Below are 15073 nucleotides of genomic sequence, written 5' to 3' on the forward strand. Positions count from 1 at the left end.
ATCCCTTCCTATTGACAGTCTCCAGAGCCAATCAGGACGGCCGTTGGCAAACGCTGCCTTGTTCCCTTTTACAGCTTCCGGTGGTAGGATTCAATTTGATTGATGGCTTGTTCCTCTAATTATATCTTGGATCGCTCAAAATCCCTCTAATGGAACCTCCCTGGAAAAGGCGGGCGCCAAATAGAAATGATAGAAAAGTGACAGGGTCACGGGCGAATGTGTGAATGCGACGGGACCGGGTTGGCCAATGCGAGTGTGCGACGGGTCGCTGGCCGACCAATGAGAGCGCTGGAGGGGCTGGGCGCGCTGGGGCGGACGCTCCGGAAGCCAGGGGATGCGGGGAAAATGGCGCCCGGCTCGAAATGCGAGAAGGAGAAAGAGAAGCAGCGCTGGGAGAGCGGCGGGGCCAGGCGGGGGCGGCGCAGGGGCAACGTGCTCAAGCAGCTCGAGCGGGTCAAGGTGAGGCAGCACGGCGGAGGGCGCGCAGGGGCACGGGCCCCTGGAGCCGCTGTAGGGGGCGCTGTGTCCTGGCCGTCCGTGGTGGCAATGCACGGGGTGAAGGGCAGTGCTGGCTGGCATAGGGTGCTGCCAGGCTCTACAGGGAGCCCTGAGAGGACCTGTGAGGCACCGAGGTGTCCTGGGAAGGGGGCCGGACACTGTGCAGGGGCAGCATTGGGAGTGGACTAAGGGCTGGCCAATGGGAGGCTCCCAGGCACCCTGCCCTGGAATGCATCATAGTGGGGCCTGGCTGGTGGCTCTGCATGCTCCCTGGAATGCATTGTGCCATAGTGGGTCCTGGTGGCTCTGCATGCTGCCCTGGAATGCATCATAGTGGGGCCTGGTGGCTCTGCATGCTGCCCTGGAATGCATCATAGTGGGGCCTGGCTGGTGGCTCTGCATGCTCCCTGGAATGCATTGTGCCATAGTGGGTCCTGGTGGCTCTGCATGCTGCCCTGGAATGCATCATAGTGGGGCCTGGTGGCTCTGCATGCTGCCCTGGAATGCATCATAGTGGGGCCTGGCTGGTGGCTCTGCATGCTCCCTGGAATGCATTGTGCCATAGTGGGTCTTGGTGGCTCTGCATGCTGCCCTGGAATGCATCATAGTGGGGCCTGGCTGGTGGCTCTGCATGCTCCCTGGAATGCATTGTTCCATAGTGGGGCCTGGTGGCTCTGCATGCTGCCCTGGAATGCATCATAGTGGGGCCTGGCTGGTGGCTCTGCATGCTCCCTGGAATGCATTGTGCCACAGTGGGGCCTGGCGGCTCTGCATGCTGCCCTGGAATGCATCATAGTGGGGCCTGGCTGGTGGCTCTGCATGCTGCCCTGGAATGCATTGTGTCATAGTGGGGCCTGGCTGGTGGCTCTGCATGCTGCCCTGGAATGCATTGTGTCATAGTGGGGCCTGGCTGGTGGCTCTGCATGCTCCCTGGAATGCATCATAGTGGGGCCTGGCTGGTGGCTCTGCATGCTCCCTGGAATGCATTGTGCCATAGTGGGTCCTGGTGGCTCTGCATGCTGCCCTGGAATGCATCATAGTGGGGCCTGGCGGCTCTGCATGCTGCCCTGGAATGCATTGTGTCATAGTGGGGCCTGGCTGGTGGCTCTGCATGCTGCCCTGGAATGCATCATAGTGGGGCCTGGCTGGTGGCTCTGCATGCTCCCTGGAATGCATTGTGCCATAGTGGGGCCTGGTGGCTCTGCATGCTGCCCTGGAATGCATCATAGTGGGGCCTGGCTGGTGGCTCTGCATGCTCCCTGGAATGCATCATAGTGGGGCCTGGCTGTGGCTCTGCATGCTCCCTGGAATGCATTGTGCCATAGTGGGGCCTGGCTGGTGGCTCTGCATGCTCCCTGGAATGCATTGTGCCATAGTGGGGCCTGGTGGCTCTGCATGCTGCCCTAGAATGCATCATAGTGGGGTCTGGCTGGTGGCTCTGCATGCTCCCTGGAATGCATTGTTCCATAGTGGGGCCTGGTGGCTCTGCATGCTGCCCTGGAATGCATCATAGTGGGGCCTGGCGGCTCTGCATGCTGCCCTGGAATGCATTGTCATAGTGGGGCCTGGCTGGTGGCTCTGCATGCTGCCCTGGAATGCATTGTGCCATAGTGGGTCCTGGTGGCTCTGCATGCTGCCCTGGAATGCATCATAGTGGGGCCTGGCTGGTGGCTCTGCATGCTCCCTGGAATGCATTGTGCCATAGTGGGTCCTGGTGGCTCTGCATGCTGCCCTGGAATGCATCATAGTGGGGCCTAGCGGCTCTGCATGCTGCCCTGGAATGCATTGTGTCATAGTGGGGCCTGGCTGGTGGCTCTGCATGCTCCCTGGAATGCATCATAGTGGGGCCTGGCTGGTGGCTCTGCATGCTGCCCTGGAATGCATCATAGTGGGGCCTGGCGGCTCTGCATGCTGCCCTGGAATGCATTGTGTCATAGTGGGGCCTGGCTGGTGGCTCTGCATGCTGCCCTGGAATGCATTGTGCCATAGTGGGTCCTGGTGGCTCTGCATGCTGCCCTGGAATGCCCTGTGGCAATGGCTCTGCATGCTCCCCTGGAATGCACTGTGCCATGGTGTGGCATGATGGCTCTGCATGCACTCTGGAATGCACTGTGGCAGGTATTGACATAGTGGGTCCTGGTGGCTCTGCATTCTGCCCTGGAATGCCCTGTGGCAATGGCTCTGCATGCTCCCCTGGAATGCACTGTGCCATAGTGTGGCAATGGCTCTGCATGCTGCCTTGGAATGCACTGTACCATAGTATGGCCTGATGGCTCTGCATGCTGCCCTGAAATGCACTGTGGCAGGTATTGATATAGTGGGTCCTGGTGGCTCTGCATGCTGCCCTGAAATGCACTGTGGCAGGTATTGATATAGTGGGTCCTGGTGGCTCTGCATGCTGCCCTGGAATGCCCTGTGGCAATGGCTCTGCATGCTCCCCTGGAATGCACTGTGCCATAGTGTGGCAATGGCTCTGCATGCTGCCTTGGAATGCACTGTACCATAGTATGGCCTGATGGCTCTGCATGCTGCCCTGAAATGCACTGTGGCAGGTATTGATATAGTGGGTCCTGGTGGCTCTGCATGCTGCCCTGAAATGCACTGTGGCAGGTATTGATATAGTGGGTCCTGGTGGCTCTGCATGCTGCCCTGCAATGCATTGTGGCAGGTATTGTTATAGTAGGTCCTGGCTGCCCTGGAATGCACTGTGGCAGGTATTGCCATGGTGGGTCCTGATGGCTCTGCATGCTGCCTTGGAATGCACCGTGGCAGGTATTGTCATAATTGGTCCTGATGGCTCTGCGTGCTAGTGCAGAGCAGGTTGGCGTGCCAGGCTTTGGGGCTGGTAGCCCTTCAGGTTATCGCAGCTGTCCTGGGTAGCAAAACCGTTTTGCTTGTCAAGTCACTTATGTGTTACAGGTGGAAACAAACATGCTCAGGTATGCAAACCGTTTTCTAGGGATTACCTTAAACCCAGGGAGTATCACTCATTTTTCAAGGTGGACAGCTCATGTGTTAACTGCTCACCTCTGACGTGTGGCCAGTCAGTTCTTAAAAGTTGAATCTTGACTGAGCCTACACAGCCCTTCATCCTTCTCGGGTTGATAGATTGAGTGCAATTAAATTATTACAGCACCGAATTCTTGAATCTGGCACGACGTGCTGCTTAAGGTTTATTATGTTGGTAATTGGCCTGCTGTGGCCTACCTATCAAAATCTCAGGTAGTGGCTTTGTTCACCAATGCAATCAAACTCCCTTTGTGCGTCATTTGCTCTTAATAAAGTTATGCCCAATGTTGTCGGTGAACCACCCATTTAGCATAGCATCAGGATTTGTTGTGTCAAATTTAGTTCAGCAGTGCTGGCGTTAATCGTACAACGGAGGCCAGGTACTCTTTTGCTCAATGAGTATAGAAGTGCCAGATTTCATTATGCCCAGTTAATCAGTGCTCTATTATGGCCCGATTGCACTGGTAAAACCAGATTTCAAAGGCCCAATTAGCACAGTGAGTATGGATGATTATTATTATTATTTTTTTTTTTTTTTGCCTGATCAGCACAGTACGGCCAGACTAGAGTATACTTACTTGGTACAGAATTCCAATAAAGGCAAGTTCCACTGTTGCCATTATTGAACTAAGGGCAAGTCTTAGTTTGTCCTGGTAGCCTAGTGAGGCCAACTTCCGGCATGCCTGGTAAGCAGAGTAGGGGTATTCCACTACGCCTGGTTAACTCAGTGAGGCAAGATTTCAGTCTAGCAAGGAAGCAAAGTGGGACTAACTAACACCGAGACAAACTTTGCTGGAAGACCATCCCCCAACTGGTTGTACTACTTTGCTGCTGCTGGAACTGAGTGTGAGGGGTCGAGAAATCTGTAGTAGAGAGCAACGTCTGTAAGCTAGCCAAAAGTTCCAGGAGTCTCCTGAGTCCTGAAGCAGGGCAACCCAAGCTAGTCAACTCGCCTTGAGTGCAGGACTCAAGGAGTGAAGGAAGCCCAACCGGTGTCCAAGATTCGCAGTCGTGCTGTTTACTGTGCACTGAACTGTGAAGTGCAGCTGAACTGAAGAGCCCGTAGCTGCCACCTGCCTCTGAACTTCTGTGCAGGAGTCCTCCAGACGTCCTCCCTTTTGTCCCCACGACTGAGGCCCAGGAACACCGGGTCTGCAACCAGGATAGAAGCCAGCTGGTTCCTCTTGTCTAAACTAAGGTACTGTTCTGAATAAGGGGTAGTTACCTCTTTGTCTCTAGCTTGCTCTTCTCAGTTGAGACTTGCAGTAGCTGTGTTTCTAGAGTTGATCACCGCTCTAACTTTCACAAGTGTTGTGGCCCAACAGTAATTTTCTACAACAAACTCTCTAATTTTGTGCGAGACATTTTGCTAAGTGCCTTAGCTCCATAGGCTTTGTTCCACTTGTCTTTGGCTGCCTGGCTCCCTGCAGAGACTCCTAGTCCGTTGACTTTGATTTGAACTGTCCCTCATAGGTGATTGTTTTTTAGCTAATTTATCTAGGCTTCATTGGGAGAATTTAAGTTCTCACATGCTCTTGAGAACCTGTTAACCCTTTTCCTTCCTCTAACCTTTCCTTTTTTACCAATATCAGAATTTACCAAGTGCAGTAGTTCACACAAGAAAAGGTATTTACACCTTATGAGAAATCTAAAGGATTTCTCTGTGACACTACACTGGAGGTGACGTGTGTCACCATACAAAACATAGATGCCTATGGAGTTTGTCAGACTCCAAAAATAAAGGACTCATATTCTAAAATCGGGTCAAAACACATGAGAAAAGGGGCTTGCTTGCTCCAGGTTTCAAATTTAAAAAGTCCTAACGTCCATCAAAAGAGCTGGGGGTCTTTAAAGACAGTTGGAGGTAAGAAAAGGTGTATGGGTGAGTGACTGGTGGGTGAATAAGTATGAAAGCGGTAGTGTGTTTGAATGCTGTCTGGCTGTGTTGAATGAATGTGAGGGGGGGGATGTATGAGTGAGCGACCGGTGGGTTAAAGGGGATGCATTTGTGCCTGTACGGCACTGTGAGACTAGGGATCACTAGAGCATTTTTGACACATCCTTTCTTGACTGCATGTTTTACTGGTATTTTGGACACTGCCAAGTCCACGAGCTCCATTGCCTGGCTAGACTGGCATTTTGGTGCATTCTAGCCATTGCTTACTGTGGCATGACAGTTACTCAGCCTCTTTAAAAAAAGCAAGTGTGAGTGTTCTCGCTAGACTGTTTTGGTGTAGCAGCCTGAATATTTTCACTGCAGCGTGACTCTTTATTAACTGAGCATCTATGATGAATCAAGCGAGAAGTGTTAAGGTTCTAGACTGGCTTACATTGGAACCAGTTTGTACAGGTTTTCATATTGTGACAGGTCACTTTTTGTTAGGCAGAAACCTGTGCAGTTCCCTTAGGGACTACTGCAAAGAGTTTAAGACTACAGGTGTTGGCAGTAAACCCAATTGGTAGCAGTCGGCACCACCCAGATTTACCTGGTAGCTGTGGCTGAGCAGTCAGACTTCTCTCAAGAAGAGTTAGGCAGTATATAGAGTATACAGAATAGGGCTAAAAATACAGTAGTACAAGCAAACACTGACCAGAGCTTTGGTATAAAAGTATATAATTATTTATTTAAAAACGCACTTGTAAAAATACACTGGCACTAATATGTCAAGCAAGTTCAAACGGTCACTAGAATATATACACCTCCCTAATTAATTATTTGACAAGTCTAGGTTAATACACCACTTATTTAGCAAAACACATGGTGAGCGCGTAACCATAGATGGCACTCCAATACTTATTTAAAAAGGGAGAGAAAAGGTAGAAATAGGAAAAATCGCACAATACCAACACTTTTTTAAAGAACCACAGCAAGTCAAGAAAGGCAGGGTCTACTGTAGAACAAAAAGTTCATAGGCCAGGCCCACTCTTGGAGAGAGCATGGCAGAATATACCCAAGATCACACAGTGGGAATACACTAAAGTCTTTGCAGGAAAGTCAAAAAAGAGGTTGGATCAAGTTAGAAAGGTAATGTTAACAGGTCTGAGGTCACCCCAGGATAGAGAGTCAAGGATTTACGGGACACCTTGGACGGTCTGTTGCAAGGGAGACCAGGCTGGACACAGTACCTGAAATGGTGAGAAAGCTCCAGCGGGGGCAGTTGTTCCTGGCAGCGGGTGCAAGTCGGTGCTTCGTCCAGGGGAAGAGAAGATCTCGACGTGGAGGAAAGCTGGAGATCGTTGCACTGCCAGGGAAGAAACCAGCCGCAGAGTTTCCCGGTTAAAAGGTACTACCCTTTTATTCGCGGTAGTGGTGAAGCGTGGCTATCCGGCATCCGGGGTGCTTGGCACGGGTGATTCGACCACGAGACGATCCAGGAAGGCGAAAAAGGCAAACTGGTTGGTCCCACCAGCTCAAAGGGAAGAAGACTCTCCTGGAAGAAGATCTTCTCTGCCGTCGGGAAAGTGGTGAGTTTCGTACAGCAGGGCTTTTTGTGGTGTCGTCGTTGTAGATGGCTCAGCTTCTCCCCTCTTCGGATTCTTTAGGTCCTGTGGCGACTTCTGAAGTTCCAGTCCCCAAAGCCCTGCTTTTATGCAGCAAAACCCCCATTCATCAGCCTAGCTGTCAATCAAACATGCTAAGTGGTGGCTCACCACTTGGGCCAATCACACAAGAGTGCGACTTGAGTTGCCAAGGCAACTCAGTCCAGGGTGCCTATTCCCCCCTCCCCTCCCTCACCCCCTCCCACACATCCTGTAGACCCAGACAGAGTGGCACCACTTTTGTGTAGAAGCCTGCCAAAAGTGGAACAAAGGGCTCGACTTGGGTTGGAGTTACAGAGGCGAACACAAACGCCATTTTCAAACCGAGTCCTGGCAAAAAGACCCAACCGGGGAATAAATATTAAATAAATAACCCAGCGGTATCTTTAACATTGCACCAAAAAAGTGGTGCATTTAAAATGAATGGGAAAATCCCATAGGAAATATTCTGGAGGAATATTTTGCATGGTACCCACTGCCACCAGCCAGAAACTCGACAAGGGGGGACTGGACAGTGCCTCCTTGAAAAACAGACCCGGTGGAAATCGAATTACCCCTACCAGTACTTCCACAATATGATTGTTTGTACTGGTTCTGTTCACAATGTAAGACTAGTAAAGTCAATGGTGACTTTACATGCCCTGGGAGACAGTAGTCAGTCCCAGGGTATGGAGTCTGTTTGGGGGTCACTATGACACCCCTGTGTTACTGCACTGAGGGTGCTGTGTAACACATATACCAAAAACACATCCAGCCCTATGGAGTAAAAGACCCCGTAGCCTATAAAACGCATTACAAAGTCAAAGGACATTCTCAAATCATGCCTAGTGGGAGAAAATAGTCTCGCTCTTAGCAGGAGAGAAAAAATTAAACCCCAAAAATCCAGCAAAGCTGCTGGGGGACTCACTAGGTTTGGGAAATTAGCCTTTACAGAGAATTCTCCCTAACACTTTTAATGGACAAACCAACAGGCGTATGTACTTGCATAACAGTACTGGCATATATTGGCAGAGCCAGTTTTGTGTCCAGTGCCAGTAATGATACTATAGAAAAGCGTCTTAAAGCAAACCTGAGTATGGTCTTGTATGGGAATACTAGCATGTGTTGGTCGAGCCAGCATGGAAATGTATGGGCACAGCCAGCATGAACATTTTTTATACTGGCATATATTGCAGGGACGGGCATGAATTTATTGGGGAAGGCCTTGTGCACTTTTGGTGACTTGCATCTATTGTACTTTGCTTCATAACTTGCCCTACACTTTACAAAACGGATTGTTGACCGTTTACCTACATTTTCACAAAGTGTGCTGTGTAATGCGCCATTTTAACCCATTAAAGCATTGTCTCTCTGTGCCTCGGTTCTTATATCTGGCTGAAATGAGAGCGCCTGGGAACATGGGTGCTAGACGCATCAGAAAAATCTGAAGGTCGTTTGACATCACTTGTGTGATGTCACTTGGGTGTGGGGGTCAAATAACATCACTTCTGGTGATGTCATCAGAGGGGGCAAAGGTTGTGTGATGTCACTTAAGCTACCCCTGGCATTTTGGTGAAATGACATCTCTAAGATGAAACCTAGTGATCAGGCCTAAGGATGCCCATCTGCTACTCTATCTGCCTCAGTCACAGGTTCTAACGCCCTGCACAAAGCTAGTACATTCTCTTGATACTTCCAGGGTGGTAATACTGCCCACTCTGTCTTCATGCTCTGCTCAGTTTTGCCACCTACACCAGACTTGTCCTTGGGTTGCCAACCTCGGGGAAATGCTCTAGTATGCAGCTGGTTTCTCATTGGCTCCACTGGCTGCCTCCTCTTGGTGTTGTGCACTCTTACCCGGTTCTTTGCGACAGCCCACAGTCCACTTGATTGTTGACTTCTTTATGGGTGTCTGTGCTGGTTATTGGTTTGGACCAATTCTCTTAATTTTGGCTCATCTGTACTTTCACATGTCATTGCTGAGTCCTTAAATGGACTGGTGGCCAATTTGCAGTCAGCATGAAGTGCCTTCATTTTCCGTGTGATGTGCATGTGGCCCCCTAGCCTTCTAGTGAGGTCTCCCAGAGCAGCTTCCGACTAGAATGGGTTGGATGAATGGGGGTGGTGCTTTCTCGTCTTGATTCATCTGCAGTGAACATCTTGTCATGTTCAGCCCATGCTTCATGTCTACAAACTGGTGGCAAAAAAGCTGCTGGCCGGAAGCATAGCTCAGGTGACCACGAGTTTTGTTGTGGAAGCAAGGCCACGCAGGGCAACACAGGTTTGTATCCAGGTCCCATGCTTAGACTGGTCTCCAGTATTGAGCGTGTCAAAAAATGATTGATTACCAGCAGGCCATAAAAAGTCACTCGCTACACATACGCACAACAATCCACTTTCACTAGCCAACGGTACATGCAAATTTTGTTTGCAGGCGTAAGTGCCTGAATACAAGTCCGTCTCCCATAACTCCAGTTGACGCTTTCCTCGTGTTGATCAAGGGTTGCTGTCTATGGCCTTGTGCGTAACCAGTCAGCATGGGTATGGGGAAAAGTATGCATACTTAGTCCAGGGCAAAATGATAATCCCAAACCTGTCTACAGGTAGGGTCAGTTGGCGCGGTTCTTGGGTGTCGTCCTCATGGAAAGTAGCTGGGGCCAACTTTGTCACAAAGCTTACAGATGTAGTGAGGGGTTTGCGGCTCAGAGTCCAGTCTCAAAGGTAGTCGTGGTGATGCAAGCAACATGGCTGGAGGTCTGTGGTTATGGACACACTGTTGACCGTGTCCACGGCCCCTTTATGGGTGTAGAGCTTCCACTGGGCCTGACCATGCTGGTCCAGTGGATACTTTGGATGGTGGGTCATGTCCTAGGCATTGTCAGTGTGGCCCAGTTATGGTGACTGAATTGTTCAAGAAACGTAAATTGTGCAAATGCAAGCTTCTGTAACTTCGGCCAACCCCAGTTCCTACCCAAATAACTTAACTAGTTGAAATGGTTCATTACCTTTCTTTCCCCATTCTTAACAGCCTCTGTGTTTACCGAATAATTAGTACAACTTTGTGGAAGATACTTTTAGGTTTTGTTTCAGTGGCAAACTGTTGTCTACCTTCATGCAGATTGGTGGACCAGGTTAAGCAGGTGTTTTGACCAACTGGAAGTACCCCTGGTGTGTTGATGGGCACGTTGAGAGTAGAGGACATTTCTAATGGTCATTCTAACGAACTGGTTCAAGCCCATCCCGGCCATCCCGAATCCACATTATACTGGGTTAGAGGCCCATCGGTGGACAGGAACTGAAATGCGTCCTTGTGGCTTGCGACAATGTCCCAGCCTGTGTAATCCCAACAAGCTCAAAATGCATATCGTTTTTGTCGGGCGTGTTTCTGGTTTCTTTGTGCCACTCATTTAAGATGGGGTGCTGTGCACATTTTGTCGAATCTAATATAGCAGTGTCAGATGCCTTCTCTATGTCATCTACTGAAACAAGGCGAAACCAGTTGGCTAGGTTTACTGCACGTTGTCCCATCTCACATTTTGTCTTTCTCTCCAGATAAGTGGACAGCTCTCCCCTCGCCTCTTCCGGAAGCTGCCGCCTAGAGTCTGTGTCTCTCTGAAGAACATTGTTGATGAGGATTTCCTGCGTGCAGGGTGAGTGTGGCTCAACATCTTGCTGTTTTTCAGACAGTACATTTTACAGTAATGGGGGCTGGGTGCTGTGCAAGTGCTGGCAGATGAGGACTGAAGCTGTGATAACATGTCTATAGGCGGGAGGCTGTTGCACGGATGGAGGGCTGGCCGGCGAGCTCAGGATATCACCTTCCGGGTTGGTAAGGTGTGTGGGATGCTGGGACAGGGTGGAGCTGGTTTGTTCGGCGTGGATATGGCAGAAGTGGTAAGGGTGATCACTTGCACTGGAAGGGGATTAAACGGCTACATTAAACTTAACCAGGTGATTGCATATCTGTAAAGTAAGAAAGTGGGATTGCTGTACAACAAAAACCGCATCGCATAGCGTAGAAACTGGCCGACTGGGTGAGGGGGGGGGGCAGGGAGGAGGTGGGTTGGGTATGGAGCAAGGATTTGTCAGCTTGCCAGTAAAGGCAAGACGGAACAACTGATAGTTGTGCTTAAGAGAGAGTCCTGCTCACTTGGACACAGGATAGGAAGCTGATCTGGTGCTCTGTTGAGACACCCAGGCCCCACCGGTGGAGAGCCGGGGGTTAGGGGGGGGTGTCGTGTGGGATATCTAACCACAGGTGGTGATGGACATACTGCCTGACTGGAGGGCAATCTAGCTAGTGTGTGTGGTTTAGGTCAGCAACAGCCTGACAGATGATGGGAGAAAAAGGAGGGGGGTATTGAGGTCGGGCAACCAGCACTGTTGTAATAAAGTACGAGAGGGGGATTAAATCTCGTGGTCTTAAGCCTAAAGGGCTAGGGATGACAAGTGCAAAATAGAGGCATCGGGATTTCCTTATGATTTATTCACCCTGGTGACTCGAAAGTTCTTTGCAGATGGATGGTTGCCCAAAGTGTAGATTGAGTGATAACAAGTTTTTACTAAAACCGCACTTTCCCACTAACTAAGGGATGTGCTGAAAAACCCATGCTTTCTGGGTTTTTAGTGCAATTTCGTGCAGTAACCCCTGTTGGTCTTGGGGGTATCATAAAATGTTGTGGTGGAGCCACAACAGGTCAGGTCGACCGGTTCCGATGGTTTGTTAGTGATTACCGACCATCTTCTTCAGGACAAGCTCAATCTTCGTGTGCTATTGAATAGTATCTGCCCTCTTAGTAGGGCAGCGGTGGCAGACTGCATGGGGATCCTGGGTAGGGTTGCTGCACTGTCCAGGAGTTCCGCTAGGAGTGGAAATGTACTCTCTGCAGGATCGTGCCTGGAAAGACTCAGGGCGGACACAACCGCTGCAGCCTGCACAACGTTTGGACTGAGCAGGATAACCTGGCACATATTCAGTCAGTTGGTATAAATCCAGCATATTCCTGCTGACAGGATGGGTTGGTTTAGAGGAGGCATGTTTGCCAAACCTCTGGCTGAAGTGGCTGACCAGAATGTTCCGATATCTGGGAGTGAACCGATCTTATGTTAAGGTATCACATCAAATAAACACGGTAAAACACAGGATGGAACAATCTATTAGGTTCTGGAAGAAACTGCCACTCGTAGTGATGGGACTGGTAGCACTCATCAAGATGGTGGTTCGCGCACACCTGTGATGTTCTTTATAAGTGTACCATTCTATATCCTGAGGACCTTTTTTAGGGAATTAAACGCTCTGCTAAGTGGGTTTATATGGGGCTCGGGGAGATGCAGAGTTGCTCTTGGCAAGCTGTGCAGAGATTATGTGGAAGGTGGGGTGAAACTACTGCATCTGGAGCTGTATTACTTGGTGGTTCAGCTACAGTATGTTGCCGGGTGGCTATCTGATGAGGCGCTACTGCAAGCCACGATACAACCGTACTTGCTGCCAGAGGTACTTTGGCTAGCAGACAGAGTCCCGGACTCGCCACACATATTAAGGCCAGGTAAGAGGATTTGGGTGAGAAACAGAAAATTGTTGGATCCTGAGGAACGCTACTCTACTCCCTTGGTGGGGGACTATGGCGTAGATAAGGGTGACCTTATTAGGTCCCAGTGGGATAAGAAGGGGGTGACTGTATAGGGAGACTAGATGGTGCACTCCTTGAGTTGCAAACCATAGTAGAGGAGGAAGGGCATGTATAAAGGATAGTTCTTAATGTACACAAGGCAGCTTCACCTGGCCAGAACTGAGTTTTCTGGGAATCCCTGCCATCTAGAAAAGGACAGTACCCTAGAATTGCTATATCTCGGAGGGCAACCACTGCGTCTCCTGACTGCATGGGGGGAGGGTTATTGGCGAGAGTGCAAACTCCCAATGGGAGACTGAGTTTGAGCAGGGAATTCACAGATTGGGAATTGGCAAACCTACTGCTATAAACAAAGGTGTCTAGGAATGCTAGGTTTGAACTCGCACAATTCTACATTTTACAAAGAGCATACATGTCACCACATAGGATATCTCAATTCCCAGGCACAACAGATAATGAGTCCTCCAGATGCGGGAGCAGGTGTGGTCCATATGTTTTGGTAGTGCAGTGATCCAACAATTATGGAGGGACTTGGAGGTGTGCGGGGTAGGCACCGCCTGGTTGCCGGAGGCATACCTATTGAGGATGTACCTGCGGCCAGACCCGTAACTAGGATGTTAGATTTTGCATGCATACTAGCGAAGAGACGGTTTGTCATGGCCTGGAAGTCCAACGAGGGACTACAAATTGAGTTTTGGTGGAGAGATCTGAAGCATTGATCCATGCCAGAATCAATAGTATGGCATATGAGAAGGAAGTGATAATGTGATTGCTTGGAAAGCGCTGGATAATCGTTTCTTTCGGCGGTCGACAACCCCCTTTAAGGTAAATGCGGGTTTGGGGATATAGGGGCAGTGCGCAGGTAGGAAAGGGAGCCGGGGAGGTGGGAGGAAGGTCAATAGGTCATGTGGGTGGCAACCCTAGCACCCTAAGATTAATCACGTTCATTGTGCTCTGCTGTAAGTTGTGTGAGCTGTTTGTTTTCCAATACATTTGTTTGTTACTATTAATACACTTGGCGTCACTCCTATTAGATATCTCAGCCGTATTCGACCTCGTGGACCACAACATTGTTTGTGGACACTTGGACTCAGCGGCCCATTTCTCTACAGATGCTATCAAATGGATTGAATCATTCCTGAGCTATAGAGCTATGAGGTTCTTCTCCCCTTCAGCAGCAGCGGGCCCTATTCCAATCGGGTGCGGCGTACCCCAGGGCTTCTTTGTCTCATCTACACTATACAATATATTTACCAAGCCCTCTCTTTGATAATTTCGACCTTCTGGGTATCACCTACGCTAACTATGCAGATGATACTCAGATTCTCCTCCCACTTTCAGGGGATTATCACAAGGATTTGGTGTTGGTAAATGGGGTGTATCTCATGCCTGAATGATGACAAGACTGAGCTCCTTATCCTGGGCATCCACTCTAACCTAAAGAAACTGGGCCAGGAGTACACTTCCTTCACTATTGATGGAAACCTTATCAAGGAGGTAAAGACCCTTGGCTCTACCCTCTCCTTTGACAAACAGGTGAAATCAATGGCCTCAGCCACCGCTTACACCTGCAAACTCATTAGGACAGGTAAACCCTTTCTATCGAATGATAATTGTATGAGATAAATAAATCGATCGCTCAGAGAATTCAAATACTTCAGGGTAATGCCTTAAGAGCTGCACTGGACGTCCCCAGAAGATCACATATTTCAGCAACCTGGCGGCAAAACAACTAGCTTTTGACTCAAAATAAAATTCTTCTACAAACTGCCGCCCTCACCCATAAAGCACTCAACAATGCTGCCCCCAGTTATCTCACGGCTAGATTCCATAGCAGACCCTTGAGACTCAGCAACCGGAACTGCCTCACCATCCCAAGGTTTAGACTCGCTAAAGTAGGTGGCAACAGCTTCCCTGTGAAAGCTGCTAAACTTTGGAATGCTCTGCCACACCCACTTAGGGAAGTCCAACAATACTTGACTTTTAAAGAAAATTAAATAAACCTGCTCAAATCTACCGACTGGTAGGCCCGGCCACCCATTCCAAGGTAGATCGTATGTATAGTCAATCAAATATCTGCTGTATACAGATGTCACACTGTTTATATTTTTCTCTTGTTGTATCCCTGTTCATAGTGTGCAGTACTGCTAAACCTGTAATTATTTCGTATCCTTGCCTATGTGTTGTAACAAATATTTTAAGCCTTGCATCTGTCGTAATCTGCTGAGCCCTGATACCCCTGGGTCTGGTGCGCATTAAAAGTGAATAAACAAACTTGCAACCAGAATGAGCGAAAGATGCAATGACAAGGTGGTTTTGCAACCAACATGTTAGACTGAATAACACTTCTTTATTATTTTTTATTTTTTTATTAAATGAGCAAAAGGTAAGCTGAAGTCTACTTCCAGGTTAAAAAA

The 15073-nt window shown here is 49.3% G+C and overlaps 1 protein-coding gene across 1 annotated transcript in view; it reads left to right on the top strand.

Annotated features, from left to right (window-relative positions):
• The first annotated feature begins 299 nt into the window (after positions 1-299).
• DCAF15 (DDB1 and CUL4 associated factor 15) overlaps positions 300-15073 on the top strand; it is an 84097-nt gene continuing 69323 nt past the window's right edge. The window contains exons 1-2 of the mRNA XM_069604379.1: positions 300-459; positions 10579-10676. Of these exons, the coding sequence (XP_069460480.1) occupies positions 346-459; positions 10579-10676 (212 nt within the window). The 5' untranslated portion in view covers positions 300-345. The remainder of the gene's footprint in view (positions 460-10578; positions 10677-15073) is intronic.

This window comes from Ambystoma mexicanum, chromosome 3q, assembly GCF_040938575.1.
Source record: "Ambystoma mexicanum isolate Mex_15411 chromosome 3q, UKY_AmexF1_1, whole genome shotgun sequence".
NCBI lineage: Eukaryota > Metazoa > Chordata > Amphibia > Caudata > Ambystomatidae > Ambystoma > Ambystoma mexicanum.